This window comes from Planococcus citri, chromosome 2 (genome assembly GCF_950023065.1).
Source record: "Planococcus citri chromosome 2, ihPlaCitr1.1, whole genome shotgun sequence".
NCBI lineage: Eukaryota > Metazoa > Arthropoda > Insecta > Hemiptera > Pseudococcidae > Planococcus > Planococcus citri.
The window spans coordinates 58,255,774-58,280,530 of record NC_088678.1 but is presented as its reverse complement, the minus strand read 5'-3'; the positions used below and the strand labels follow the sequence as shown (position 1 = coordinate 58,280,530).

Genomic DNA, 24,757 nt, shown 5'->3' with positions numbered 1-24,757 from the left:
TGATTGGTTCTTGTGTAAAATTCAGAATGACGTAAACGCAAAATCGTCAAATCATAACAATTGAAAATTTATTTTTTCTATTTTTAAAATTGTGTTTTGACCAATCACAAAGAATATTCACAACCACGATCCATGAACATCGCTTGATGAGAAATGAACAGAAAAGCCATTACCACCAGCACCATTCCACCAATGTGAAGTGAAAATCAGTGGAAATATTTAACAAAATCGCTGGTCAATGCTAGCGTAGGCTTATGAAATTTTAACGTTAGGAGTGTTGTATTTTTATATTTTTATATACATCTAATCGAATTGGATTGATCGTGAAATATTCATTAGTGATAATTGAAATTCGCTCGTTGATAGTTTAATCGAACCAAACAAATTATCATGGCATCTGGTGAACCGTCGTTTGTTGACTCTTTATATCCGATAGCTGTATTGATTGACGAATTGAAAAATGAGGATGTTCAGGTACGTAACATTTCCTATTCCTTCAGGTTTGATGATTAATTTAAACCGTCAAAAGTTACTGAAAAGTGTTGTATGGGTTACTAACATTGTATCAATTGTGGTCATAACAGTCGTCTGTTGATTAGTCTAATATTGATTAGATTCGGTTTCCGAAGAATATTATTAAATTTTGCGTTACATTTCATTAACTACGAACTATATCTTTATGATAATCTGGGACGGTTAAATAATTATTATTCAAACCAAAAAGGTTTCATGTATTAAAAGACTATTTTCTCATTTATTTAGCTTCGTTTGAATTCCGTTAAAAAACTATCCACAATCGCATTAGCCCTTGGAGTAGAAAGAACTCGCAATGAATTAATCGCTTTTTTAACGGAGACTCTTTATGATGAAGATGAAGTGTTATTGGCATTGGCTGAGCAATTGAGTACATTCACACCACTAGTTGGCGGACCGGAATATGTTCATTGTTTATTGGTGAGTATTCAGATCGAAGTGTATTTGGTATAATTCATTACCAATCTGTTGGAAATGTTTTGTTTAATCGAATAACTTTTTTTCAGCCTCCTTTAGAATCTCTAGCAACTGTAGAAGAAACCGTTGTTAGGGATAAAGCGGTAGAATCACTACGAATTATCGCAGAACAACATAGCTCGGCAGATTTGGAAATCTATTTTGTTCCACTCGTCCATCGTTTAGCTTCAGGAGATTGGTTCACTTCACGTACTTCAGCCTGCGGACTGTTCGCTGCATGTTACGGTCGAGTGTCTCCTTCGGTTAAAGGTTAGTGCATATAAATCATCGAAAAAGTATTATCATCTTTGTTATCATTTTGTGCAACATGTTTCTTAATTGATTTTTCAGCGGAATTGAGAAATCATTTCCGAAACTTGTGTCAAGATGATACGCCTATGGTGCGTCGTGCAGCCGCTAATAAATTAGGAGAGTTCGCTAATGTCGTTGAATCGGATTATCTGAAATCTGAAATCATTCCCATGTTCGTGAATTTGGCTCAAGATGAACAAGTAACTTCATTTTTAATTTTTCAATAAAGCTATTTATTTTATAGAAGAACTATAATATACTCTTGATTGTAGGATTCGGTACGTCTATTGGCCGTTGAAGCGTGTGTCAGTATCGCTTCTTTATTACAACAAGAAGATGTTGAACAGCTCTTGATGCCTACTTTACGTCAATGTGTATCCGATAATTCGTGGAGAGTTCGTTACATGGTTGCTGACAAATTCACCGAGGTAATCAACAGTTTCATAAAATATTAATTTGGTTTTCAACCATAGGCCGTATTAAACGATTTTTTTTTCTGCAGCTCCAACTCGCTGTAGGGCCAGAAATCACCAAAGCTGATTTGGTCACAGCTTTCCAGTCTCTTCTTAAAGATACTGAAGCTGAAGTTCGTGCCGCAGCTGCTAACAAAGTCAGAGATTTCTGTCAAAATTTGGATCCCGTCCATCGTGAAAATATCATCATGCAGAATATTCTCACGTACGTAAAAGAACTTGTCGCAGATCCGAATCAGCATGTCAAAACTGCTCTTGCATCTGTCATTATGGGATTGTCGCCTATTCTTGGAAAAACTAAGTAAGTTTTTTTAAAGGTGTTCCTAGTATGTGTTATTGAAAAGAATGCTGTACTGATCGTTTTATTTTTCAACAGCACAATCGAACATCTACTTCCGCTATTTCTATCGCAACTGAAAGATGAATGCCCAGAAGTCAGATTGAACATCATTTCAAACTTAGATTGTGTAAATGAAGTAATCGGAATCCAACAGGTACTTTTCCTTTAAAATTCTCAATGTTTACTATATGCTTCGAATATCATTTTCATGATTTTTTTTTTTGCAGCTTTCTCAGTCATTATTGCCGGCTATTGTCGAACTAGCGGAAGATTCAAAATGGAGAGTGAGATTAGCAATTATTGAATACATGCCATTACTTGCAGGTCAGTTAGGCGTGGAATTTTTCGATGAAAAATTGAATACTCTGTGTATGACTTGGCTCGTTGATCATGGTAATTATTTTTACATTTTTCTGCGATTAATCATGTAATGCCTACTGCTTAGAGTTGTAAAATATAATGCAATCGATTTTTAGTATACGCTATTCGAGAAGCTGCAACTCTAAACTTGAAAAAATTAGTAGAAAAATTCGGAGCGGAATGGGCTCAAAATACTGTTATACCCAAAGTGGTCGGAATGTCTCGAAACCAAAATTATCTTCACCGATTAACTTGTCTGTTCAGTATTAATGTAAGTTTGTTTTTGATCAGATGAAAAGTCGATTGTTTGCTTTTCTGATTTGTGTTTCGCTTCTTGTAAAATAGGTACTAGCTGAAGTATGTGGTGCTGACATAACGACGAGACTTATGTTACCAATTGTTATTTCAATGTCCACGGATACTGTTCCAAATGTTCGATTCAATGTCGCAAAAACTCTACAAAAGATCAGTCCATTACTCGACCCCTCGTAAGTATTGTAAAATTTTTCCAAATAGTCTGGATAAATCTGTGGCTTTGCATTGAATATTTTACTCTTCGTTTAACAGTGTTGTTCAATCGCAAATCAAGCCCACGCTTGATAAACTGAATTCGGACAGTGACGTGGATGTTAAATTCTTCGCATCTGAAGCAATCGCTAGCATCGCCGGTAATATACCTACGCATATTGTATAAAACGTAAGAATAATTTTTAAAATACCAAGGCGACTAATACAGTTATTTCAATTTCAGCTTGAACGGTATAAATTTTAAGACACAATTTAGAACATGCTGTACATTGCTAACAGTATTCCAAACGTATTTGTGCTTCAGTCGTGTAAGGAATGTATTTATTTTAAATTAGTTATACTTTATTTTTATCTTATACATTGATAATTTAAGTTTAATAAAAATTTATTATCGTGTAGTTTTTGTTTTTTTGTGTGTGTGTAGAACTCGTCATATTCCCTATTTCGTTGGTACGTAACAGTTATGTTGTCTTGTTTGACAAGCTAATTATTGACGTGAAATACCGGTGTCTCAAGTAGTGCTTTGATTTGAGTGACGACTTTGAATGATGGATTAGAAATCCTTGCTAGAAAATTTTGTTTTTTCGTAAAGTGGGATAATTTCTTTTTTCTAGTTTCATTAGTGTTACAGTGAATAGGTATCTAAAAAGTCGTGGTATAACTTGAAGAAAATTTGTTTCTGCCAACTCAAATTGACTGAATGAAAAAGTTCCCACGATTTATTTTTAAAATGCAATTCTATTTTGAAGTAGATGCATTGATGGAATTATTTTTACCGCTAAAGATTTTTTTGAGGATTGAGACTACTGATCCTTGGTTCTTTGGAATAATGACTGATCGATGACGGAAACAATTGAAAAGTTGTAGTCTTAAATCAATCCAGATTCGAGAGTGCTTCAGCCGTTCACACTTTAGTAGCTGTCATTTTCCCTCGAATCCACTCCACCTATCCATTCATAAAATCTATTAAATAGGTATCCCAAAAAATCTGACGGAGTAACTTTTTCCTATACTTTTTCCTTATTTCTGGTCATTTACGATCACTTGTGTTTTTGGTCAAGGTTTCTCAGAAAAAAATTACAAGTCCAACGACGCTTACCGAAAGTATACGGAGACACTCGAGCAATGTGTGAGGCAAATTGATAAGAACGAAGTTGAAGAGACGAAGAGTAGATTTTAGGTTTTTCAAGTGATAATTAGTATTGAATGCTATAATTATGGCTTTAGTCATTTCCTAAACATATTTTCGGAATTTCAAACCGAAAAATAATATTTGTGTTGTAATGAAACGTTCTTTCTATCTACCTCTGAAAATAATAATCTTTAGTTTCAATACTTTTCGAATAAATTTTCCATCAGTAGCCACGTTAGTTCATAAAAATGGATAATTCAGCTAACGAAAGTTCAGACGATGAGAAAAAGATAATGAATTCATCATGGAAAAGGATGCAGAACATGCATCTTACTGTGAGTACAGTTTTTCTTGATTTGCTGCTCAGAAGCTAATTATACAATGAAAACTCAATATTCACATCAACTTGTACTTTCTTAGGATGGTTTTCGTGAAGGTGCAATCGCAGGGAAAGATAAACAGTACCAATTGAGTTTCGATGATGGATACACTACAGCTTTCCAAAAAGCTTTCGATGTGGGATATAATAGTGGCGTAGAAAGGTACATAAATGTATTTCAACTCTCATAGATTTGGTGAGTTCACTCTGCTGCCGTATTCATTCTGATAAGTGATAATTTTGTTGTGTTAATTTAGGATCCAGTTATTCCTTCTGAAAAAAGATCGCAAATCTAGTTCAATGCAAAAGCTGCAAACTTCATTGGATCATCTATGTACTACTTGCAATGGCAAATGATAGGCTGAGCACCAAGTAGCCATCTCATTAAATAATATTGCGCCTGTTTATATCCAATAACACTTGAATGTGACGAATTAAGATTGAAATAAATTATAATTCGTGGAGTGTTACATAGCAAATTTTTTACCGATATATAAAACATAATAATATAACACAAAATTCGATCTTAATACAATTACATTTGAAGAAGATAGCACGTTTACAAGTAGAGGCCTTCGGGAGTACTTTCTTTCTTACGGTAGAGAACATTTTCTTTACTTTTCTTAAAGTCTTCATTAGTGACTTTCATACGACGTTCTCTCAATGCCATTAGACCAGCTTCCGTGCAAATAGCCTGAAAAAAGTCAATACGTTAGTAAGATTGATGTTCAGAATATCTTCCTAGGAAACTGATGAAATCATGACGTACTTTAACGTCTGCTCCAGACAAATCATCTTTTGCCATAATCAACTCGTGCAAATTCACATCTTCGGCCAACGTCATACGCGAAGTATGAATATTAAAAATACGTTTTTTTGTTTTTTCATCGGGAAGAGGGAATTCTATTTTACGATCTATTCTACCAGGACGGATCAGGGCAGGGTCTAATGTTTCTATTCTATTCGTTGCCATTATAACCTAAAAATCACGATATTAATTATAGTAAGCTATACTTTAAAAATGAGTAGACAAGAGCCAAGAGAAAATGTATACCTTGACGTCTCCTCGAGAATCGAACCCATCCAGCTGATTCAATAATTCCAACATAGTACGTTGAATTTCACGTTCTCCTCCTGAATTTGAGTCGTAACGTTTAGTACCAACTGCGTCAATTTCATCGATAAAAACAATAGAAGGAGCATGTTCTTCGGCGACTCGGAACAATTCTCTGACCAACTTTGGTCCATCACCCTACCATCAAACACAATATTGGTAAAATAAACCACGAATATACAGGATATAAATATACAAAAACGAGAAGAAAACTTACGAGATACTTTTGAATTAATTCAGATCCGACTACTCTTAAGAATGTGGCAGAAGTTTGATTGGCTACCGCTTTAGCTAAAAGTGTTTTACCAGTACCTGGAGGACCGTACAAGATGACACCCTTTGGTGGTTTTATACCCATTTCTTCGTAATACTCGGGATGAGTCAGGGGTAACTCGACGGATTCTTTGATTTCTTGAATTTGCGTGTCGAGTCCTAAATAAAATAAAAGATTAAGGTAATCGACGACACAATACAAAGAATCAACAGTAATATGAACTTTACCTCCTATGTCGGCGTACGTTTCCTGAGGAGCTTTTTCCAATTTCATAACAGTTACCATAGGATCAGTATCGTCAGATAGAACGCCAACTACTGCATGAACCTGAGAAGAAATGAATATTTATTCAATTATTCGAATAGGCGCATAGGTATAACTATACGTAATTAGATTCTTTCATCATAGGGATTACGTACTTTATGATTTAATAAAACGGAGCATCCAGGTTCAAGTTGGTCTTTATCCACAAACGAAAGTATACCAACGTAATGTTCACTACCCACAGAAGTTGACACAATGGCATGATTATCGTCGATGATTTCTTCGAGTGTTCCGACAGACATCGGTGTTCCTCTTAAATCATCAACTTTGGATCGTTCTTCCTGTAAGCACCAACGATTAACTTGGCACATAAATGTTGAAATGAACATACGAGCAAAATTAACAAAACGAACCTCATTCTTCTCTTCTTGAGGTTTTAGTCTTTCTTGATTACGAATATATTCTTCTTCCATTAATAAATAATCTTTGATTCTTTCCAACTTTAATAATTTCAATCTACATTTAGTATGAGGAGTAACTGAAAACAGTCGCGATGATTAGTATTTATGCAGATTCAACGATGATGTAAACAATAAGAGAAATCCAGTACCTTGGGGTAATTTCAAAGCCGTATCCGGTCCCTTGGTACGTTTCCTTTTTTTGCCAACTCTGGTAGGAATAGGAGGTTCGTATTTCTTCTTTTTATCCTTGTCATCTTTCTTGTCGCCTCCGCTACCACTCCCAGAAGCTCCGGAGTGATTTTGACCCTAATAAAATGCAAAATAAGGATGAGTCTATCGAAGTGTGCAATTTGAGGATATGTTTTGTAGACAGCAGACACAATGAAAACAAGGTATTGAAGAACCGACAAATGGTGAATAATGCTTGATATAAATTCATTTCACTTACCATTACTCAATTTAGAATTCAATGACACACAAACAATTAATAAAACAAAAAGCTAAAGGAAAATATGAATTTTTATGGACGAAGAAAAGAAATTACAAAATTTTTGCAAATCACAATTCGTTATCACAATTTCGGAAAACAAACTTTTTTGACTGGAAAACGTGGAATTGGAGTAAGCAGCAAAACGAAAAAACACCGAAAATTGGTGCTTGTGAGTGCTGCCACGTGCTGCCAGTGGTGGAAAACGGTACTAATTGGTGACCGGTTTCTTTGTTGTTCGAGATGGATCTGTGTTTCGGAGACTTTGCATTGTCAAAAATCTCTTTGCTGATTCGTTGATCGACATGTCGTTTTCATTCGCGTTTTCTGGTTGGTCATCAACAGTTCATCTGCATGTGATTGTGTTTTAAAAAACAAGTGATATAAAATGAGCATAAATTTTTGTTTAACTGCAAATTAATAATAATTGTGTAAATATTTTTGATCGGATGAATATCCTTGTTTAATTCCTAACTTACTAATTGTTTTGAAAATTGTGCGAGATAGTTTCGTGTTTGTGAAGTGTTTGTGCCATAACAAATACCCAGAATCCGGATCATGAAGATATTCTAGTAAGTTTTTTGGTATCTTTTTTGTTGCAAAAAAAGTCACTACTTGCTCTTAAAATTAAGCACCTTTCTTTAATTATTGAGAAAATTGATTCGAGAATATGTGCAAAGCAAAAACTTGCCGCTAGGTATAATGTATTATGAATTGAAGAAAATTTTCATCTCGAGTTCTTAAATCCTTATAATTGAATCCCATTTTTTTCAAATTCAGAAACAAATTACCAATAGTATGATAAAACTACGTTCTTTTGAGATTCAGTTTCTCATTATTGAAGCTACTTAAATTTTTCTCTGTAAGGAGTAAGATCGTATATCGGTTTATGAAAAATTTTAATTTTATTTTTTGTTTGAAAAAAATAGAAAGAAAGAAAGAAAAATAGTCGAGTAAAAAATATTGAAAATTTGATACATGTAGGGTACATATACTTATAATTGTGATTCTTGTAATGTCCAGCTTATATTTTATCAAACAATACGTAGGTACCAAAAATTTCCTCATGTGTTACATAATCTCTTCCGTTATTAATCGCATACAATACAAAACATTCATTTCTTTGTATCATCGATTTTTAATTTTTTTACTGATTGACCAAAATGAATACCTAAGTGTTTTTTCCTTCTTTTTTTTCGATACTACGAGGAACTAAAAACCTCATCATCTCGCAATTTCATTTTACTCTTAGATTTTCAGTACAATTAGTTTTCCCTATTTTAAAAAATCTGCCTTTTGTGATACAGTAGGTTAGTAGGTTCTCAAGTAGTAAATGTATAATATTATTATCAATTGTGATTACAGGTTTTCTGCTGTGTGATCGTGCTTGGAGAATTTAGCTATTTTGGCAGTTTCGGCGATCAAATGAAATGAAGGATCAAGTACGTAAATTTTTGCTGCGTTGTCTTTATTTGTTTAGATTGGTTTTAGAACACTCATAAACGAATTCACTAAGCAATTACTCAATAACGTGTGTTCGTTTAAACACTTTCTCTTCTTTGTAAAAATGTTACTCCGGTTGTTATTCGCCCGGTATTTTGTAATAATAATGTAGTAATAATTCTTTTACTTTTCTAAAAACATATCCGCGGTTATACTCTGTTGAAAAAAATTGAAATTAAAATTTTAATTCAGTCAAAATTTAAAACTACAGGCATCTCCGTATCGCATTTTTATTTTAGTAGGTAATTTTATATAGGCAATTTACTCTTTTGCTAGTGAACTCATCAACGGAAATTTCTTGCATGGAATTGCCTCAACTACCTGTTAGGACGACGGGCCGACGGAACACCTACGTTTTTATTGACTCTGTTGATTCCGATGTGATCGCCTTGATCTATTTCGAAAACACCCGAAGCTGTTTAATTTTGAGGTTATTTCCTGAATAAATTACTAGTTCGTAAAATTCGATTTTTTTTCTCTCTTTAAATTCATTACTCGATCATTATTGCGCTCGATTTATTTATTTTTTCGATTTTTAATTCGTTTCTCAGTCAGCCTTTTTCTATATAGGACTTCGAAATCGAATATTAAGCTAATAAGTTACGATTACGCATTTCGTATAAATATCTGTTTTATGGGAGATTAACTGCGATGGGAATTAGTATATGTAGAGATAAGATTACAGCGCTTTGGATTTATAGTCTTGCGTTAGACTTTTTGTCGTCTGGTCTGATGAATTTTCTTTTACTGGCGGTGTGACAGTACGGTGGTTTAATTTGGTGTTTGTATTCGGGTCAAGTTTGTTGCCTTAAACTTGAAAGTTTCCAGTTTTAATTGAATTTTCAAGTGATTGATCGTAGAGAGACGAAATATGTGAATTCGAAATTTGTTTTCTTCGGTGTTCGATCTCTACGTAGGAGGAGTTAATGGTTCAAAATTGAAAGTGAGTAGAATTAATGATTTTTTTGGTTGGTAAATTGTTGAGTTTTGTGCGAATATTGAAAATAGATTACCTTCGAATGGAAATTTTTCATACTTGGATGTTTCACTAAATAATTTAGCAACCATTGTACCGAATTGAATGAAATTTAATGCTGACGCACTTGTTTAAAGTAGACACCTACACAATCTCACGTCTACCTACCTATTTTAATAATTAGGAAAATGAGAAAAGTTTTCAAGCCGTTAGCTGGTATTGATCTCGATTTCTCGACGAGTTAATCGGTTTTCCTTTGAAGACGTAATTATAATTTTCATTCGTTTCATCCTTTGAAATTCTTTTAATAAAAAGTTATAGTTTATAGTGATTATAAATTTTTCATTTTGTCGATGTTTTCTCGGTTTAAAATAATATTAATTGGCATCTATCTTAGAAACTAAATAGTGAACATAGGTAGGTATCCTGAAACATGATTTTTGAACTTATGAATAAATTTTCCGGTGTGAGTACGATAGAACGAATGCGCAATAAATCCAAATATTACTCCATTTTCTGCGAGTTGCCCCAGAGCTCTTCTACCTAGTTTAACCAAGCAGCTGTAATATTTTCCACGTATTCGTAAATATACATTCGAATAATCTGAAAGCTATAAAAATACAAGTTCCTATTTTCAAATTATGACCAAAAAAAATGAATTTAAAAAAAATTACAAATTCATAAATTACTTTATTTGTTTCGCGTTCGTCTATAAGCTCTCGGTATAGTACTTAAATTTATACCTATTATTAGCTTCTCAAGGCTATGAAAATCGCTCTGATGTGATCGCGAGAAAACTGGAAATACGAGAAGAAAATTCTCTTCAGTGAGCTCGTATGTGATTTTCCGAGGCTCATCTTTAGTAAAGTTGATTCAAAGAGTGACCTCGCGATCAGTCTTTCCGGAAATTTTACTTTCGTTGCTTATTTGAGCGAAGTTTATTACGCGAAGAAAGGATTATGGTAAAATTTTCCATTAAAATTTAAACTTGGCAAAACTTAGTAAAACTAGTAAACCTTGTGGATTACGTAATGGAACACAGATAAACAGAACATAGGTAATATTGTACTGGAAATTTGTCATTTTACGAAGATTTATTTGTGTTTATGGACTACCGGGGACATTACGTAGGGCCTGCTATGAAATTCACAACGAAAATAAAATCAGGTAAAATTGCGATCGAATACGTACCTATAGCTTTTTATTTTGATGTGTAGTTCGTTGAACAAAAAAAAAACAAAAAAAAAACAGGAAATCTGTAGAGGGTTTGGAAATATTTAATTGGACGACATTATTGATGCGAATTTGTTCGGTTTTATAGTTTGTACGAGAGTCGAGCCGAGCCGGGGTCCGGTCATTTGTATTAATTGATAAAGAGTAAACGACGATGTGCTATTTTGTAATGGCAATGACATTAATTATGTGTTTGCGGCACTCTCTGCTCCGACAGTCCGACTGTTGTTAATTTATTTGCGCACATGTTGAGATTTGTTTTTGTTTCAATTCGTATCGTGCTGCTATTTCTAGAATACGAACGTACGTACATTCAAGGAAATAACGATATATTATTTTATTATATACGGGTAGTTTTTCTTTTCTTTTCTTTTTCTTTTTTTCTGGCTACGTGGTACCGGCTTTTAAAATGCATTGCCTTGAAATCAGTTCGACTCGAACGTTCGATTGATGAGAGAAAAATTTTAATTTCGATTATCGTACGAGTATAATAGGAACTTGGTAGGTATAGGACTAGCTTTTTATGCGTGGATTTCGTCACAGAAAATAATAACAGTAGTCTAAATACGAGATCCATTACCAGGTCAATCTGCGACTGTTAAATCGCTGATTAAACGAGTCGTTTTCAAGATCAAGTTTAATGGTTAGGTCATTGCGAAGTGCAAATTCGCCCTAAGGCAACGAATGGGATTGCGAAATCGTGGATTCGATTGCCGATAACGTTATCGAACTGTTGGAAATGGTTCAAATTTCCAATACATTTACGTTATAGGTAGGTATGTTTTTTGTTTTTGCATACAGCGTGTGCTCCAAGCTTACAAACGGATAACTCACAAAAATTTCGTTCTGTTTACTCTTTTCACTCGAAGCGTAACCGAAAACTAAGAATACAACGTGGAGTTCATGTCGTTGAAATTACCCAGACGATAATTACAACCCGAACGAATATTCATTAACGGTTGCTAAATTATCCAAGTAATATTTTTTGCAATTCTGCGCGCCGAACTTGAACTTGAGCTGCGAAGTGAATTTTTTTTCTTACTTCTAGGAATTAATTCGATCGTCGCTCGAAAATATTAGTAAGCTTGTAAAATGATAGGATATGAGCCGAGTCTAATTCACGATATTTTAATTTAAAACTCGCGTTAAAAATATAGGTAATTGACGGTTGGTGTTCGTTTTACGGTTCATAGCCGAGAAAAAAATTATAGATACCTGTTGAAAATTTCGCGTGTCGGAATTCCTGCACATTATCTACTTACATATCTCTGAATGAATGAACGAGCACCTACATATACATACCTATCTGCACGAAAGATTCGCTATTTAAACGCTCTTAACGCTCATCTTGGCAAAAATTTGTATTCGTTCTTTGAATTTTATTTAAGTTTTTTTTTTATTATTATGAGGGAGGGATGATTTCGATTCGAATGATAGAATCCAAATGTAGTAAAGTTTTAAAGCGTACTTAAGTAAAGCGAAATGACTGGCGTGAGAACTTTAAGCTATGCTAATTGAATATTTTATTCAACGCGAAAGAAGAGTACTCAACTTCCCCCCTCCTTCCGCCATCGTTCCTGTTTTGATTCTAATACGATTGCGAATTGTACGAAACATGGATTTTTAAAGAGAGAATGAAAAACAGAAAACGCTAAAACGAAATTATTAGCTGCTCAAAAGCCGCTGGAGGCTCCAAAACGACTTGAAATCCACCAGCAGTCAACTTCGCAGCGTATTGAAATTAGTTTGCAGAATGAATTTCGACTCTCCATCTCAGTTTGATGAAATTTTGGGGAAATTTCCAAGTTTCAAAAATCTACTGGAGGCTCCAATAATTTTCAAAAAAGTCACTGGAGTCTCCAAAACGACTTGAAATTTACCTACAGTACTTCGCAGCGTATTGAAATTAGTTTGCAGAATGAATTTCGACTCTCCATCTCAGTTTGATGAAATTTTGTGGGAATTTCGAGTTTCAAAAATCTCCTGGAGGCTCCAGAACTGCTCACAACGGGTTGAAACCGTTTCCAATCGATTTGGCATGTCGAAAATAGGGTATATCCCAAATTTCAGCTTTCTTGGTTAATTTTGTAAAATTGTGATTTTTTCCCTCATTTTTAGCCTAAATTGGATTTTCAAAAATTCACCAAAAATCGAAAAACGCACTTTAGCACTTGAAATTTTGACAGGTGATAAATTTTTGCATGATCTTTCGATCTACCTTGTAAGGTTTGAAAAATTTTGTGCAAGTCCTAATGTTGAAACGCAAAATCTGCGATTTCGGCTGACCTGTCAATCAAAATGGCCGCCATTTTGTAAGTAAAGCAAACTTTTTTTTGGGCAAGTTTGCTTTAAATTGTTCCTTAGGATGTCCCCTTTAAGAAAAAAAAGTGTCCCGGAGGATCGGCGGGGGGGGGGGGGGTGCAATTACTCCTATTGTCATATGCCGGACTATTAGGTTTCACTTTTTTCCCCAATATTACCCAGAAGTCTCGCTTCTTTGCTAAAAAGTATCACTTTTTCCCAATAATTCCGAAAAAGTCCTGTATGTATGTATAAGTACTCTTGCAAAAATTGTCGAAGTCTGGCATTCTGCCAATTTATTTTAAAAACTTCTAGCTTTTTAGCATGGAGTCAAATTTTAAAAAACATTTGTCAAAAATAGCTAAATTCACTTCGGTAAATAAAAATTAGAGAGGTGGTGGGGGGGGGAGGGTTCAGGGTTGTACGGTTTTTTTTTCTTCAAAAATCCAAGTTGAATGTAGGTAATTTAATTTGATTTATTAGGTACCTATGTTAGGGTTGATCATGAGAAAAAATATCAGGATTTTGACCACATTCAGTGAAGACCTAGCTTCCTTTTGAGATAAAAGTCACTCAAAAAAATTTAGCACTGGAGGAGACCCTGAAGGGAATATATGATCCCTCAAAGAGGAAATTTTCGAAAAAATCGTGGTTTTTTCGCTTCAGCCCCTACCTAACCTGTTTTGGAAAAAATTGCATTGCTCCGAAAGATTGCACGTATTTGAGATTCTAAGTTCACGTACGCTATTACTACACTAAGTTCAAGGCTACTTTTAGGGTTCCATTAAGTGGTCGAAAATAGAAAGCAAATTGCTTATTTTTGGCTGAATTTATGTTTTGAAAATATTTTCTTCTCGAATATCGTTTTGCATTAATCCAAATGGGAAAATATTTTTGAATATGCGAGGGTACCAATTTTTGGTCATTATTGCTTGTTTCAAAAAAACGAAAAAAAAAAAATCCAAAAATTTAAAATTTTTCCGAAAATTTGACATTTGCAATGATTAATGACCCAAAAACTGGCACCCCAGTATTTCAAAATATTTTTTCATTTGACATAATTAACCTAACCTGCGAAATGTATTTGAGAATAAAATTTTTAAAACACAAAATCAGGGCTGTACAAATGAAATCAAACGATATTTTTGGTGAAAAAACGAAATCAAAACCGTATAAGTAAATAGCGTTTCGTTTTCGGTTTTTTGTTACATTGTTAATTCATGTGAATTTTTATAAATTTTTATGAGTATAATCGATTTTAATCATCAGTTAAATGAGAATATCAAATTATTTTTATTTTTATTTTCATTGTCATTTCGAATTTATAATTACGAATTCCTATTGAAAGGCGAATCCAACCCAATGGCCCCAGAGGCCAGAACTGCCACAAAGGCGACAAAATGAAAATTTCCTGTTATATAAACAGAAACACTCATTAAAAGCTAATAACAAAACGAAAAACGATACCGATTGAAAATCTGGAAAAACGAAATCAAAAACAACAACCAATTCATTCATATCTTTTAGGGGCACCTTCGGGGCTTCGGAGCTAAAATTGATCATGATTATTAACCATCCTTGAAGCGATTTTGTTGCTCCAGAATGGATTATGATGCATAAATTTAATACATATTATGTATAATTATAATTATGATGCTTATTGCTTGGTCTTCCTATTATTCTGTTGAAGCAGAACGCAATTTAGCCTGACAAAGCTGAGAGAATTGATTTATTTCTTGTGCTGCTCATACGTACCTACAGTTGTGTCCTTCAGAAAATTATACTCCATATTTTATGAATTTAATTTCATCATTATCATCGATCCTAGGAAAGATAGAGAGGGGTAGTGTTATTGTTCATTGATTTCCTTGTTCATACAAAAACGAATGTTATTCACATTAAAATTGTGTCAGTAGGCATCAAATTTTATTTTACTTCTCATCTGCTTTTGCTGCCTAGTGCCTACATCATTCCATGGTTTCCTTGTTCGGCAAAGAAAATATTAAAGGTCCCAAATTGAAACACGATAGCATGTTTTTTTTCAATCTTGAAAACTGTGTGGTCAAATAAAAATATTCGAACGTTGCACGTGAATCATTAATGAATTTCTTATATTGCAACGAAATTTAATTACAATAAAATCACTTAAATAATATTTTTTCAATCACGTTTGTTCCCTACTTTTTCACTTATTACGAGTTCGTCTAGTACCTTATCAATTTTCGACATTTTTATATAGCTTTGACTTGAAGAATTTTTTTTACGATACTTACGTATTAGTATTATTTTTTTTTTAAATTAAAATTTCAAAGAACTGACGAGGAAAATTGAAATTTAATTTTTCGATTTATAACAATTAATTTTGTTTTCAGAGAGAGCTAAAAGTGAAGAGGAGTAACTCAGTGCATTGAAAGAAAACAAGATGTGTTTTTTTAAACCTTTGATGCTACTTTTGGCCATTCCACTCCCCTTCCCCCCTAGTCCTGTGCATAAAGGCCAGAGTATAAAATGAGGAATTTTTATTTTTTTCATCGACTCTTTGCTGATCTTGAGTCATTAATTTGTCATATTTTTGAAATGATTTTTGAACGGATTGTTCAAAACAATTAGGTAGACGTATTTTTTGAAAATGCAAATTGTTTTTGCACACTTTACACACTGCAGTCCATTTGGGCGACGTTAATTATTAAAAATGGCACCATTATTTCATCATATCGTATGGTCGAAAAAAAATCTCGTTCCACTTAGCTCGTAAGTAACTTATAATGTTTGACCAATTTATTCGCACGTCTTGATGACTCTTATATAATAGAAAGACGGTATTATTTACAGTATATAGGCAGTATATGTAGGTACGATAATTTTCACGTAGCGTGAGAAAGTCACACGGATAATGGGTGTCAGTTGCGTTCAACCACCTAAATTAATAAGTAATTTTCAACTGGTACATATTCCAACTCTGTTGCTGGATTTCATTCTCATCGATGACTAACTAACAGTAAGTTGGATAGGCTCGACGAATTCAAGCTTTGCGAACAATATTCAAGTCTGGTATCCTCTTTTCTCGTATTCGAATATCTACGTTTATACCTACCTACATACATATAAACGTGAAGTTACAGGTTAATTAATCGGAAGATACCAAAGTGGTTTACGATGCAAGGTCACGCACCACACATAACCGCATAAAATATTTGAAAATACGTAAAAGAGGAAAAAACGTTCATCTTTCTCGAATTCCTCATCATTTAACAAACCGTAGGCTTAATTTTTACGAAAGATATCCATACGTATAAAGATGTTGGATTATCGTCTTTCGAATTTATTTACGATTTTTTTCGGAATAATAGTAATAAACGTCAACCAATGCGTCAAGGTAGAAAAAGATATTATGGAAAAATAGGTATTTTATAGGAAAGGGTTCAAATTGGCAGTAGGAAATCCGGTACCGCTGCGGCTGTGCGAGCAAATGTGAAAAAGCTAGACAATTATTATTGAATTGACGTCACCTTTTGTAAAGGCCATCGAGTTAGTTGTCCTCCTTGGGTCTACGATGTGTGGTGTCCACTTTGGCTACGGTATACGTACGATTAAAAGGTTAGTAAACTGTACACAATACATAGGATCGAATGGTACAGTAGGTAATAAATTTCATCGGTGAAATTGAACTGTTTTGGTCTGTTGTGGCCGTTTTACTCGTAATAAACGTTGGCTATTGGATGCGTTCCAGATTTTTCGTATTTAGCCGGTTTTACCGCGATCCCTATCCTCCCTCTACTCGAATCAAATAGATATCTGGTTTTTCTACGTGTATTCTCGGTGATACGCGAAAAAAAATTCATCTCGTAATTTTAAATACTCGTACCTCGTTTGATAATCATGTTATTATGGTATAGGTATAGGTATGTGCGTCCAATAGATTATACGTCCTTGGAAATTGAAGGTTGTTACGAAGAAACTAGTATCTGAATTGATTGATTTCTGCGTTGTTGTTGATGTTTTTGCTCCTCATTTTTATGTCATTTTTTGCCAAATTAACAGCTGTTGTTTTGATGAAATAAGGAAGTTTTTGCATCAATTTTTTCGTCGAATAATTTGATTGCTGGAGCAGTGCTGCCTATGGACTGAGTGTACGAGGGGAAGGGAAGGGTCGCCGAATGTGATGTTTGGGTAATTGGGCATAACCGATGTATGTATATGATGAGGAAGGTAATGAAACAGGTACTTTTTTGGCCTCAAACTTGACCCTGTTAAAGTGAGTCTTGCGATCCGAGACGAATGTTGACTGAATGAAACGTGTTTGGGGAACTGGCCAAAAGTTTCTTGAAGAGAGATCAGAACGTTGATGCGATTCTATCGGTCAGCTGGTCAATCACTTGAGGGATTTACATCGTGATTTCTTGAAAATTGATGGAACAGAGTCGTTGAACTGAGATTATTTTCATTTTGTTTACCTAAAAGATTCATTTTGATAAATATTTGAAAATGTGACGATATTTATGTTGAATTTGAACAAATCGAAAATTAGAATTTCGCGAACGTTTATACCTACCAACTATATCGACGACGTTGAAGGCAATTGGACGATCTTTTCGCCATAATTTGTCCTCCTATACTAATACGTTAATTATTAGCTGAGCTTAGAGATTAAATCCAAGCAGTTTTATTGAACCAATTACGCGTTGTTTGAAATGAATAGGTTGAGGTAACCACTAACCACTAATCACTTATTATCATGAGATGAATAGTCGAGAATCTTTACGATGACTCGACGGAGTTTACGAGTAAAACTTGCCAGTAATGTTTATACGTGTAGGTGGCTTGTTGCACTTGCACATGTTATTATTTACTGCAACTTTGAAGAATTTACATGGCCCTGTGACTGATGCCAATGCCACTTTGCGGGTGTATTTCAGAGAGTAGGATGGCACTAGAAACGTTGGTTGATTCTTTCGAATTAATTTTTTCATCGGAGGAAATTTTTTTCTAGGTCGTTAAACTGTTGCACGAATATACTCGTATTAAATGCAATAATATATTACAGTTGTTGTAGGTCAGCGATGTTATTAATTACCACTACCTATACCTACTTATCGTGTATAGCGATTCGTTTAATTCATACGTTCGTATCGTATGTATTTTAGGCAGTCGTTCGAATTGCGGTATCGTGAAACGAGATATTTTAATGGAGTAATCGCATTTTTTCCCTCTCCTCCCCGGTATTTAGGTAGTATAGTTTTGATAAAATACCTATCGAAAATTTTTACGAAGCTGAAATAATCGTAAAAAATGTTTATTTGCTAGAATTTTTAACATACTCGTGTTCCAAGGCAATCGCGAGTATATTACCTATATAGTATACCTACCTACCTATTCATATATTGGTAATGTGTTACGTTCAGATGAAAGTATACTTTTGGAAGATTACCTACGTTCTAGAAAAATGCGTTCTATATACGTAGGTAAAGGTATAACGATAAAAGACCTCTCGATATTACTAAAAATCATTATTCGGGTCTTAGAAAATGTGTGTATGTGTAATACCTATATATGTATGTACTTACTTTGGGTAATTTTCTATCCTTTCGCAATGTCTAAATCTGTGTACGAGTTTATGAGTTTCGTTAATACGATTTATGGTAAGTAACATTCCAATTTTATAGAACGTATAAGTACTTGTACTAAATAGGTTTAAGTAAGGTACTGACTGAGTACTAGTAGTACATAAAGGAAAGTGTGATTTGGCATGTTTTTCATTGCGCCATTTCTTATTTTGTTTTTTCATACGACATGACAACTATGGAATTGAATCGACGAACTTTGATGGGTCATGTTGGATAATTTTATGAGTACGCTGTACGAAAGAAGATTATAAAAATCAAATAGCATTTTTTCACAGGTCAGGTTGAAACTTATTTCTGATCGTTGAGGTTAAGAAAAATGATCAAAAAACGTGTTGTCCAATTTGCAAATTGAAGCTAGATTACGAACACATTTTGAGTAGAAAAATATTGCAATTTTAAAAAATGACTAAAAAAATGGATAGTAGGTGCGTCGAAAAGCCGACAAAGTTCATTGATGCAATTTTTTGTTCAGGATTGAAATTTGAAAAGTTGTATGTGCTCAAATTCGATGTTTTTTTTTCTGAATCAGGGTATCTAACAATCATGAAAGTCATGAATTTTGGTAGGTGGTCATAAAATTCATGAAGAGCTATGAAAAAGTCATGAATTTTGCTCGAAACACACTTGAAAATTTTTTTAAAAGCCCATAAAATGAAAAAAATGAAAAAATCAGAAAATGAAAAAATTGAAATATGTACCTACTTACTTGCCTATAAATTGAAAAAAAAATACTTCGCAGTTTCAAGCTACATATTTAATTTTTTTGTGAGGAGGAGGAGGGGGGGGGGGTATTTTTATGCGGTAAAAATGTGAAGAATTGGTCTAGAAAACGTCATGATTTTTTGTATGGGGGTTTTGTTAGACACACTGTCAATGTAATCTCTTGAAGTTCAGGCACGAATAATTTTTCAAATTTCAGTTCTATTGAGGAACAATTTGTGAGTAAAAACAAAATTTCGGTCGAATTTTGTTTCTCAATATATCATATTATGAAAAATATCCAACCAAATCATCAACTCGAATTTGGGTCGAATTTTGTGAATTTTTTCCACGTTTCATAATTTTTACAAAAAAATTGATTCCTACCATTTTGGTTGCCCCTGAACCGCTCCCCGGGTCACCTATCTGGCCAAAATTCACATTTAAACTGATACATATTAACTTGAAATATCCCATATTCATATAAGTACTATTAAGTACATAATTATGTCAATTTCAGAGAAATTTGAAACTTGCAATTTTTTTTTTCATTTTTATCAAAGTTAGTTTTTTTTTAATTTTGAAAAATGCACTCATCGGCTCATTACAGGTAAAAAAAATCAAAGATTTTCAATTTCTCTGAAATTGACACGTAGGTATACAATATACATATCATGTCTTACTTGGATTGATGTTGGTCTATATGAATGTCAGGTGTTCCCAGAATGGAAGGAATCAATTTTTTAAAATTATAAAGCATAGAAAAAATCAACAAATTTGGTCTAAATTCGAGTTGATGGATACACTGCGAAAAAAATGGGGCAAAATTGAATAATTTTGGCGGGAAAATCATGAAAAAATCAGTTTTCTGCAATACCCTAGGTATATGTTTTTTCCATAAAATTGCACCTCTGAAAGAAATGACCAAAAATGCAGATAAAAAGCTAAAAATGCACGTTTTTCCGAGAACATGAAGGGCGGTTTTCCAAAAGTGGATAAGTCAAGTTTTTTGAAAATTGAGTTTTTCATGCCATTGTGTTCTATAGGTCGTATCTCACCTATTTAATGCCTAACCTACCCAAAATACCTATTTACCTACGCACAATCCAGCTTTTCTGTAAGTTGCGGATGGCAATCGTTTTTCCAAAACGCAATAAGTCATGATTACTTCGTTTTCGTTACTTTTATAGCCAAAATAGAGCTGCGAATATGGTTTTTTTAATAGATAGTACTGTAATATGTACTATACTTTCGTTTTTATTTTATTGCCAAAATGCAGATACATTTTTTTTAAATGATAGTGCTGTAGATAAATACTTATTTTTTGCCAATTTTATCGCCAAAATGCAGGTAAAAATTTTTTTTTTCAATCAAAAATTTTTTTTTCGTAAATTTATTGCCGAAATAGTGGTAAGATTTTTTTTTTAATCAAAAATCTTTTTTTCAATTTATAGTGTTGTAATAGGTACTTAATTTTTGTTTAAAATACAGGTAAAATTTCTTGTAATCAATTTTTTTGGTCATATACTTTTGTATTGTGAATTAGAGTTGACTTACATCAATTTGCAACACTGGTTCTATCATATAAATGAAAACATGAAAAATCGTTTTTCCAAAAGGCGATAAGTCAGTTTACTTTTTCTGCCGCAGAAGCGCTGCAAACTTGAGTTACACCACGAAACCAACACATACGTGTTGAGATAGATCCAATACAACATGCAGGATAGGTGTCATACTCCAAGTGCATCGCGCCTTGAAATGGGCACTAAAAACATCATTTATCTCGAAATCATAATTTTTGACTTATCGCTTTTTGGAAAACCGCCCTTCGTACTTGAAAAATGTCCATAAAATAACCCTTGGTTCATAAATAATATCTACTTAACACCCCTCCTGCAAATTTGAAAAAAATCTGTAGAAACCAGGCGAAGTTGGAAATTTTTAACTGAAATTAGTAATTTCATCCCTTTTGAAGGGTTTAGAGGTGATATTGGCGATCTGGAAATTTTAACACAGGGGTTTTAGACCTTGAAGAACACCTTACCCTGAACGAAAAATTCGTCAGAAAATCAGTTTCTGTCAATTCTGAACCAAATAGTTTCTCTAGACATTTCAAAATATTGAAAATTTGATAAATTCACTTTACTTGTACTGTTTGACACAAAAATGAAAATGAAATTCAATTTAAATTTCATTTTTGACTTGCTGATGAGTCTACTGAAGAAGTTTTTAGGTCATTTTGGAACCTGCGGCAATTTTTTGGAAATGCCATGCCAGTTTCCCAAATGTTTAAGAAGAAAATATTTTTCAAAACACGAATTTTTCCTAAAAGTAGGTAAATGATTTGCAAATTTTTAATCTATCAGTTGACCCCCAAAAGCGGTCTTGGATTTTGATGGCAATAGGTAAAAAAAAAGGTTAAAAATTCACCATCGATCTACACCCACATCGCTGACCAAGAAAAAAATACGTACATTGGTAAAGCCTCAAGCCTCGTAAATTTTTCTCACCTACTCTTCTACGTAACGTACGTATCTGGTTAAATAATGTGAATTTTACAAACTGGGTCACTTCCCCCAAAACACCACGACTTTTTTGAAAATGCCTCCCTTCAGAGCTAAAATTTTTTCTGGAGTGGCTTTTAACTCATAATGAAACTAGAAAGTTTCCATCGAATTTGGTCAAAATCCTCGGACTTTCTTCTTCGCGATCCATCTGAATAAACATAATTTTCAGCTCATGCTCATCAACAATTTTTGAGTTTTTGAAGTTCTGCCTCAATTTTGACCTTTTACCTACGTTTGTGGTCTGAAGTTCGAACTGCAAACTCTGGAAATCAACGAGTATTGCTGCCTATGCGAAAAACCACAATGAAAAAAAAAACTCGCACAACAATTACGAAAACCTTACTCCGTTATGATTACAGGTTGCGTAATGCGAAAATGGATGTAATTACAAGTCATATACCGATGACATAGTAGAAATACGCGACACGAGCCCATTGAAAAATATAATTTTTCATTAAGGAAACGCCATGTAAAATAAACATTTAAACGAAGGTATCGCAAACTCATGTGCACCTGAAAGTTTATAGGCCTACGCTGAACATGTGAAGAATCAGCAGATACCTATTAAATTCATGGTGGTGTAGCTTCCCCCTGCTCGTGCCTTGAAAATAGAGATAATAAAAAAAAAAAAACGCGCGTGAAACGTGAATGAAATACACTAACGCTTGAAAATGGTATTATAGGTAAACAGCCTTCGAGTTCGAGCATATGAACACTACAAACCTAGAAAATGAACGCCATATTTCGAACATAGGTAGAGGTACATAGACGCAAATGATGTATGTAGATGACAGCTGATAACTGTCATGTCATGTCGACTGTCGTGTTGTAGACCATGTGTGAGCTCAATAATTATAGGCGAATAATTTGGGCTGATCTTTTTGAACAGTGGCAATTTGAAGAATCCTGCCCAGTTTAATGGACTCAAACAGTGCGAAACAAAGATTTTTAAACAAACTCGTGTAGGTACCTTTAAATTCAACTTTGAAATTTGCCATAATACGTGACCATTCACCGCATTCGAACAACTTCGAAAATCATTTTCCGTTTATAAACATCGCAGTTTATACGTACGTTCATTTGAAAATTACGTTTCGACTTTCGACCACGAAAACGCCTTCCTGCTAGTTGTATTATTACGTACTATAATTACCTACTCGCCATTTCCCCACTAATTCGATTGCCCTCCTGTGAACTGGTTTATCTATCGTGTATCCTGCACCATTAGTTTGATCTAACGCGATGAATCGTTCCTCCAAAATATACACTCGAGTAAAATAAAAAACTTGTAGGTATTAAAGGGGGGAAAAAATAGTTGTAATTTTTCTCATCCACCAAACAGGCGGGAGGATTTCCAGCACGTAATTTTAAAAAATGAATTGCACTGAAAATTACGATGCTGCTACAAGGTCATGACCAGGCTCGCGGCTCCGTGTACAAAAAATGCTGGCGTTACGATGAAATTTCACGAGTTTCGAACCAACAACGATGCGATATGAATAACAAAATAATTTTTAAGCGAATTAAATAGCTATGTATACTAGTCACCTACTAAGTACGTGATTAAAAATTAGTGAATCGTTGATTGCCTCAATTCAAGGGTAATGAGCTTCCGAATTATAAGGTCCAGTAGATAGGTACCCATAACGATTTGTTTTCAGAGAAGATTTTATTTTCATTTCGGAGACACGAGTCGAATCGATATCAACTAAAAAATATAACCAATGAGAAACTTCAAGGAGTACCTAAGTAACCTATTATGGAGAGACTTGGACGATCGAGCATCATATTTCTTGTAATCCTCCCTTCCTTAGAGTTTTAATTATTTCAAAATTCTTCCAAGAATAATTTTTTCCCACATGTCTAAGTGATGTTAAATTATACATATCCGTAATAGTGGCTACTCGTGGCGTAAAAAACCACGCTCATAATTTAACCAAGACATTAAGTTTTCGAAAAAAAAAAAATTATCGTCTTTTAATCTAACCGACGAGATGGTGTAAGTAATACATATACAAGGCGAACTTGGAAAATTCATCATTTTTCCGACTCGGGTCGTTAATTACTAATAGCATAACAGTTCGAGTAAAATATAACTTGAATGTATTATTCTACAGGCAGCTACACTCTTGAAAACCTTGATTCCTATTTCTAAATTTGTACGTATAGGTAAGTATCATTCGTCGAATTATACGTACTACGAGCTTACCTACGTAACATAAATTGAAAGATTATTATAACATAACTATACACAGGTGACATGACATTAACAATAACATGTAACGACTTGGACAATGTTTGAATCTTAACTTTGTAGTACTAGCATCGTCATCGAAACGATGTGACATTGCAGGAAGGGCACCCGGACCATTGACTGAATATAGCCAAGTTCCATGTTGCCAAAGAGCTGTCAAACATAAAGAGAAAACACGTTGAAATTGAACAAAGAAATGAGAGAAGACGTTGAACTAAGTACTCGTATTCGTGCAAGAATAAAAACGCAAACGCATGTACAATACATGATATTATAATAAAGCACGTGCTAAAATTCGTATCTCGAATATAACGGCCGCAAGATGAAATTACTTACGAGCTATTGATCCTTTCAAGGTTAAAAAAATGAGAAATTTTTCGCATATTTGTCACTCGAAATTGTCCTAAAGCGACAACAACGTAATCTGCAAAGAAGATAATCCGGTTTGGAGGATCCACATGCAAAATAAAGTCTGCAAACGAAGAC

At 33.9% G+C, this 24,757-nt stretch overlaps 4 protein-coding genes across 5 annotated transcripts in view; 3 read left to right on the top strand and 1 right to left on the bottom strand.

Annotated features, from left to right (window-relative positions):
- The first annotated feature begins 155 nt into the window (after nt 1-155).
- On the top strand, nt 156-3,401 carry Pp2A-29B (Protein phosphatase PP2A regulatory subunit A). Its single transcript, XM_065351671.1, has 12 exons — nt 156-474; nt 763-954; nt 1,041-1,260; nt 1,342-1,502; nt 1,575-1,730; nt 1,805-2,076; nt 2,152-2,269; nt 2,343-2,508; nt 2,592-2,746; nt 2,821-2,963; nt 3,043-3,143; nt 3,227-3,401. Exons 1-12 carry the CDS (start codon nt 391-393, stop codon nt 3,229-3,231), a joined length of 1,773 nt encoding a protein of 590 aa, XP_065207743.1. The 5' UTR covers nt 156-390; the 3' UTR covers nt 3,232-3,401.
- A 742-nt stretch (nt 3,402-4,143) lies between these two features.
- Nucleotides 4,144-4,984, top strand: LOC135836698 (uncharacterized). The gene is made up of 3 exons (XM_065351678.1): nt 4,144-4,470; nt 4,556-4,677; nt 4,772-4,984. The coding sequence occupies exons 1-3, from the start codon at nt 4,384-4,386 to the stop codon at nt 4,869-4,871; spliced, it is 309 nt and encodes a 102-aa protein (XP_065207750.1). The 5' UTR covers nt 4,144-4,383; the 3' UTR covers nt 4,872-4,984.
- Nucleotides 4,949-7,235, bottom strand: LOC135836696 (26S proteasome regulatory subunit 4-like). The gene is made up of 9 exons (XM_065351676.1): nt 7,076-7,235; nt 6,777-6,933; nt 6,580-6,704; nt 6,322-6,507; nt 6,130-6,229; nt 5,846-6,060; nt 5,569-5,766; nt 5,284-5,493; nt 4,949-5,208 (listed from the first exon to the last, which is right to left on the bottom strand). The coding sequence occupies exons 1-9, from the start codon at nt 7,076-7,078 to the stop codon at nt 5,074-5,076; spliced, it is 1,329 nt and encodes a 442-aa protein (XP_065207748.1). The 5' UTR covers nt 7,079-7,235; the 3' UTR covers nt 4,949-5,073.
- A 191-nt stretch (nt 7,236-7,426) lies between these two features.
- The window catches only part of plx (PTB_TBC1D1_like and TBC domain-containing protein plx), a 37,734-nt gene continuing 20,403 nt past the window's right edge, over nt 7,427-24,757 (top strand). Inside the window, exons 1-2 of one of the 2 annotated variants that reach the window (XM_065351666.1) lie at nt 7,427-7,686; nt 8,480-8,556. In XM_065351666.1, coding sequence (XP_065207738.1) covers nt 8,545-8,556 — 12 coding nt within the window. In that variant the 5' untranslated portion in view covers nt 7,427-7,686; nt 8,480-8,544. Of the gene's footprint in view, nt 7,687-8,479; nt 8,557-9,366; nt 9,561-24,757 lie in introns of those variants that run through there. The other variant, XM_065351668.1, reaches the window with a different exon arrangement.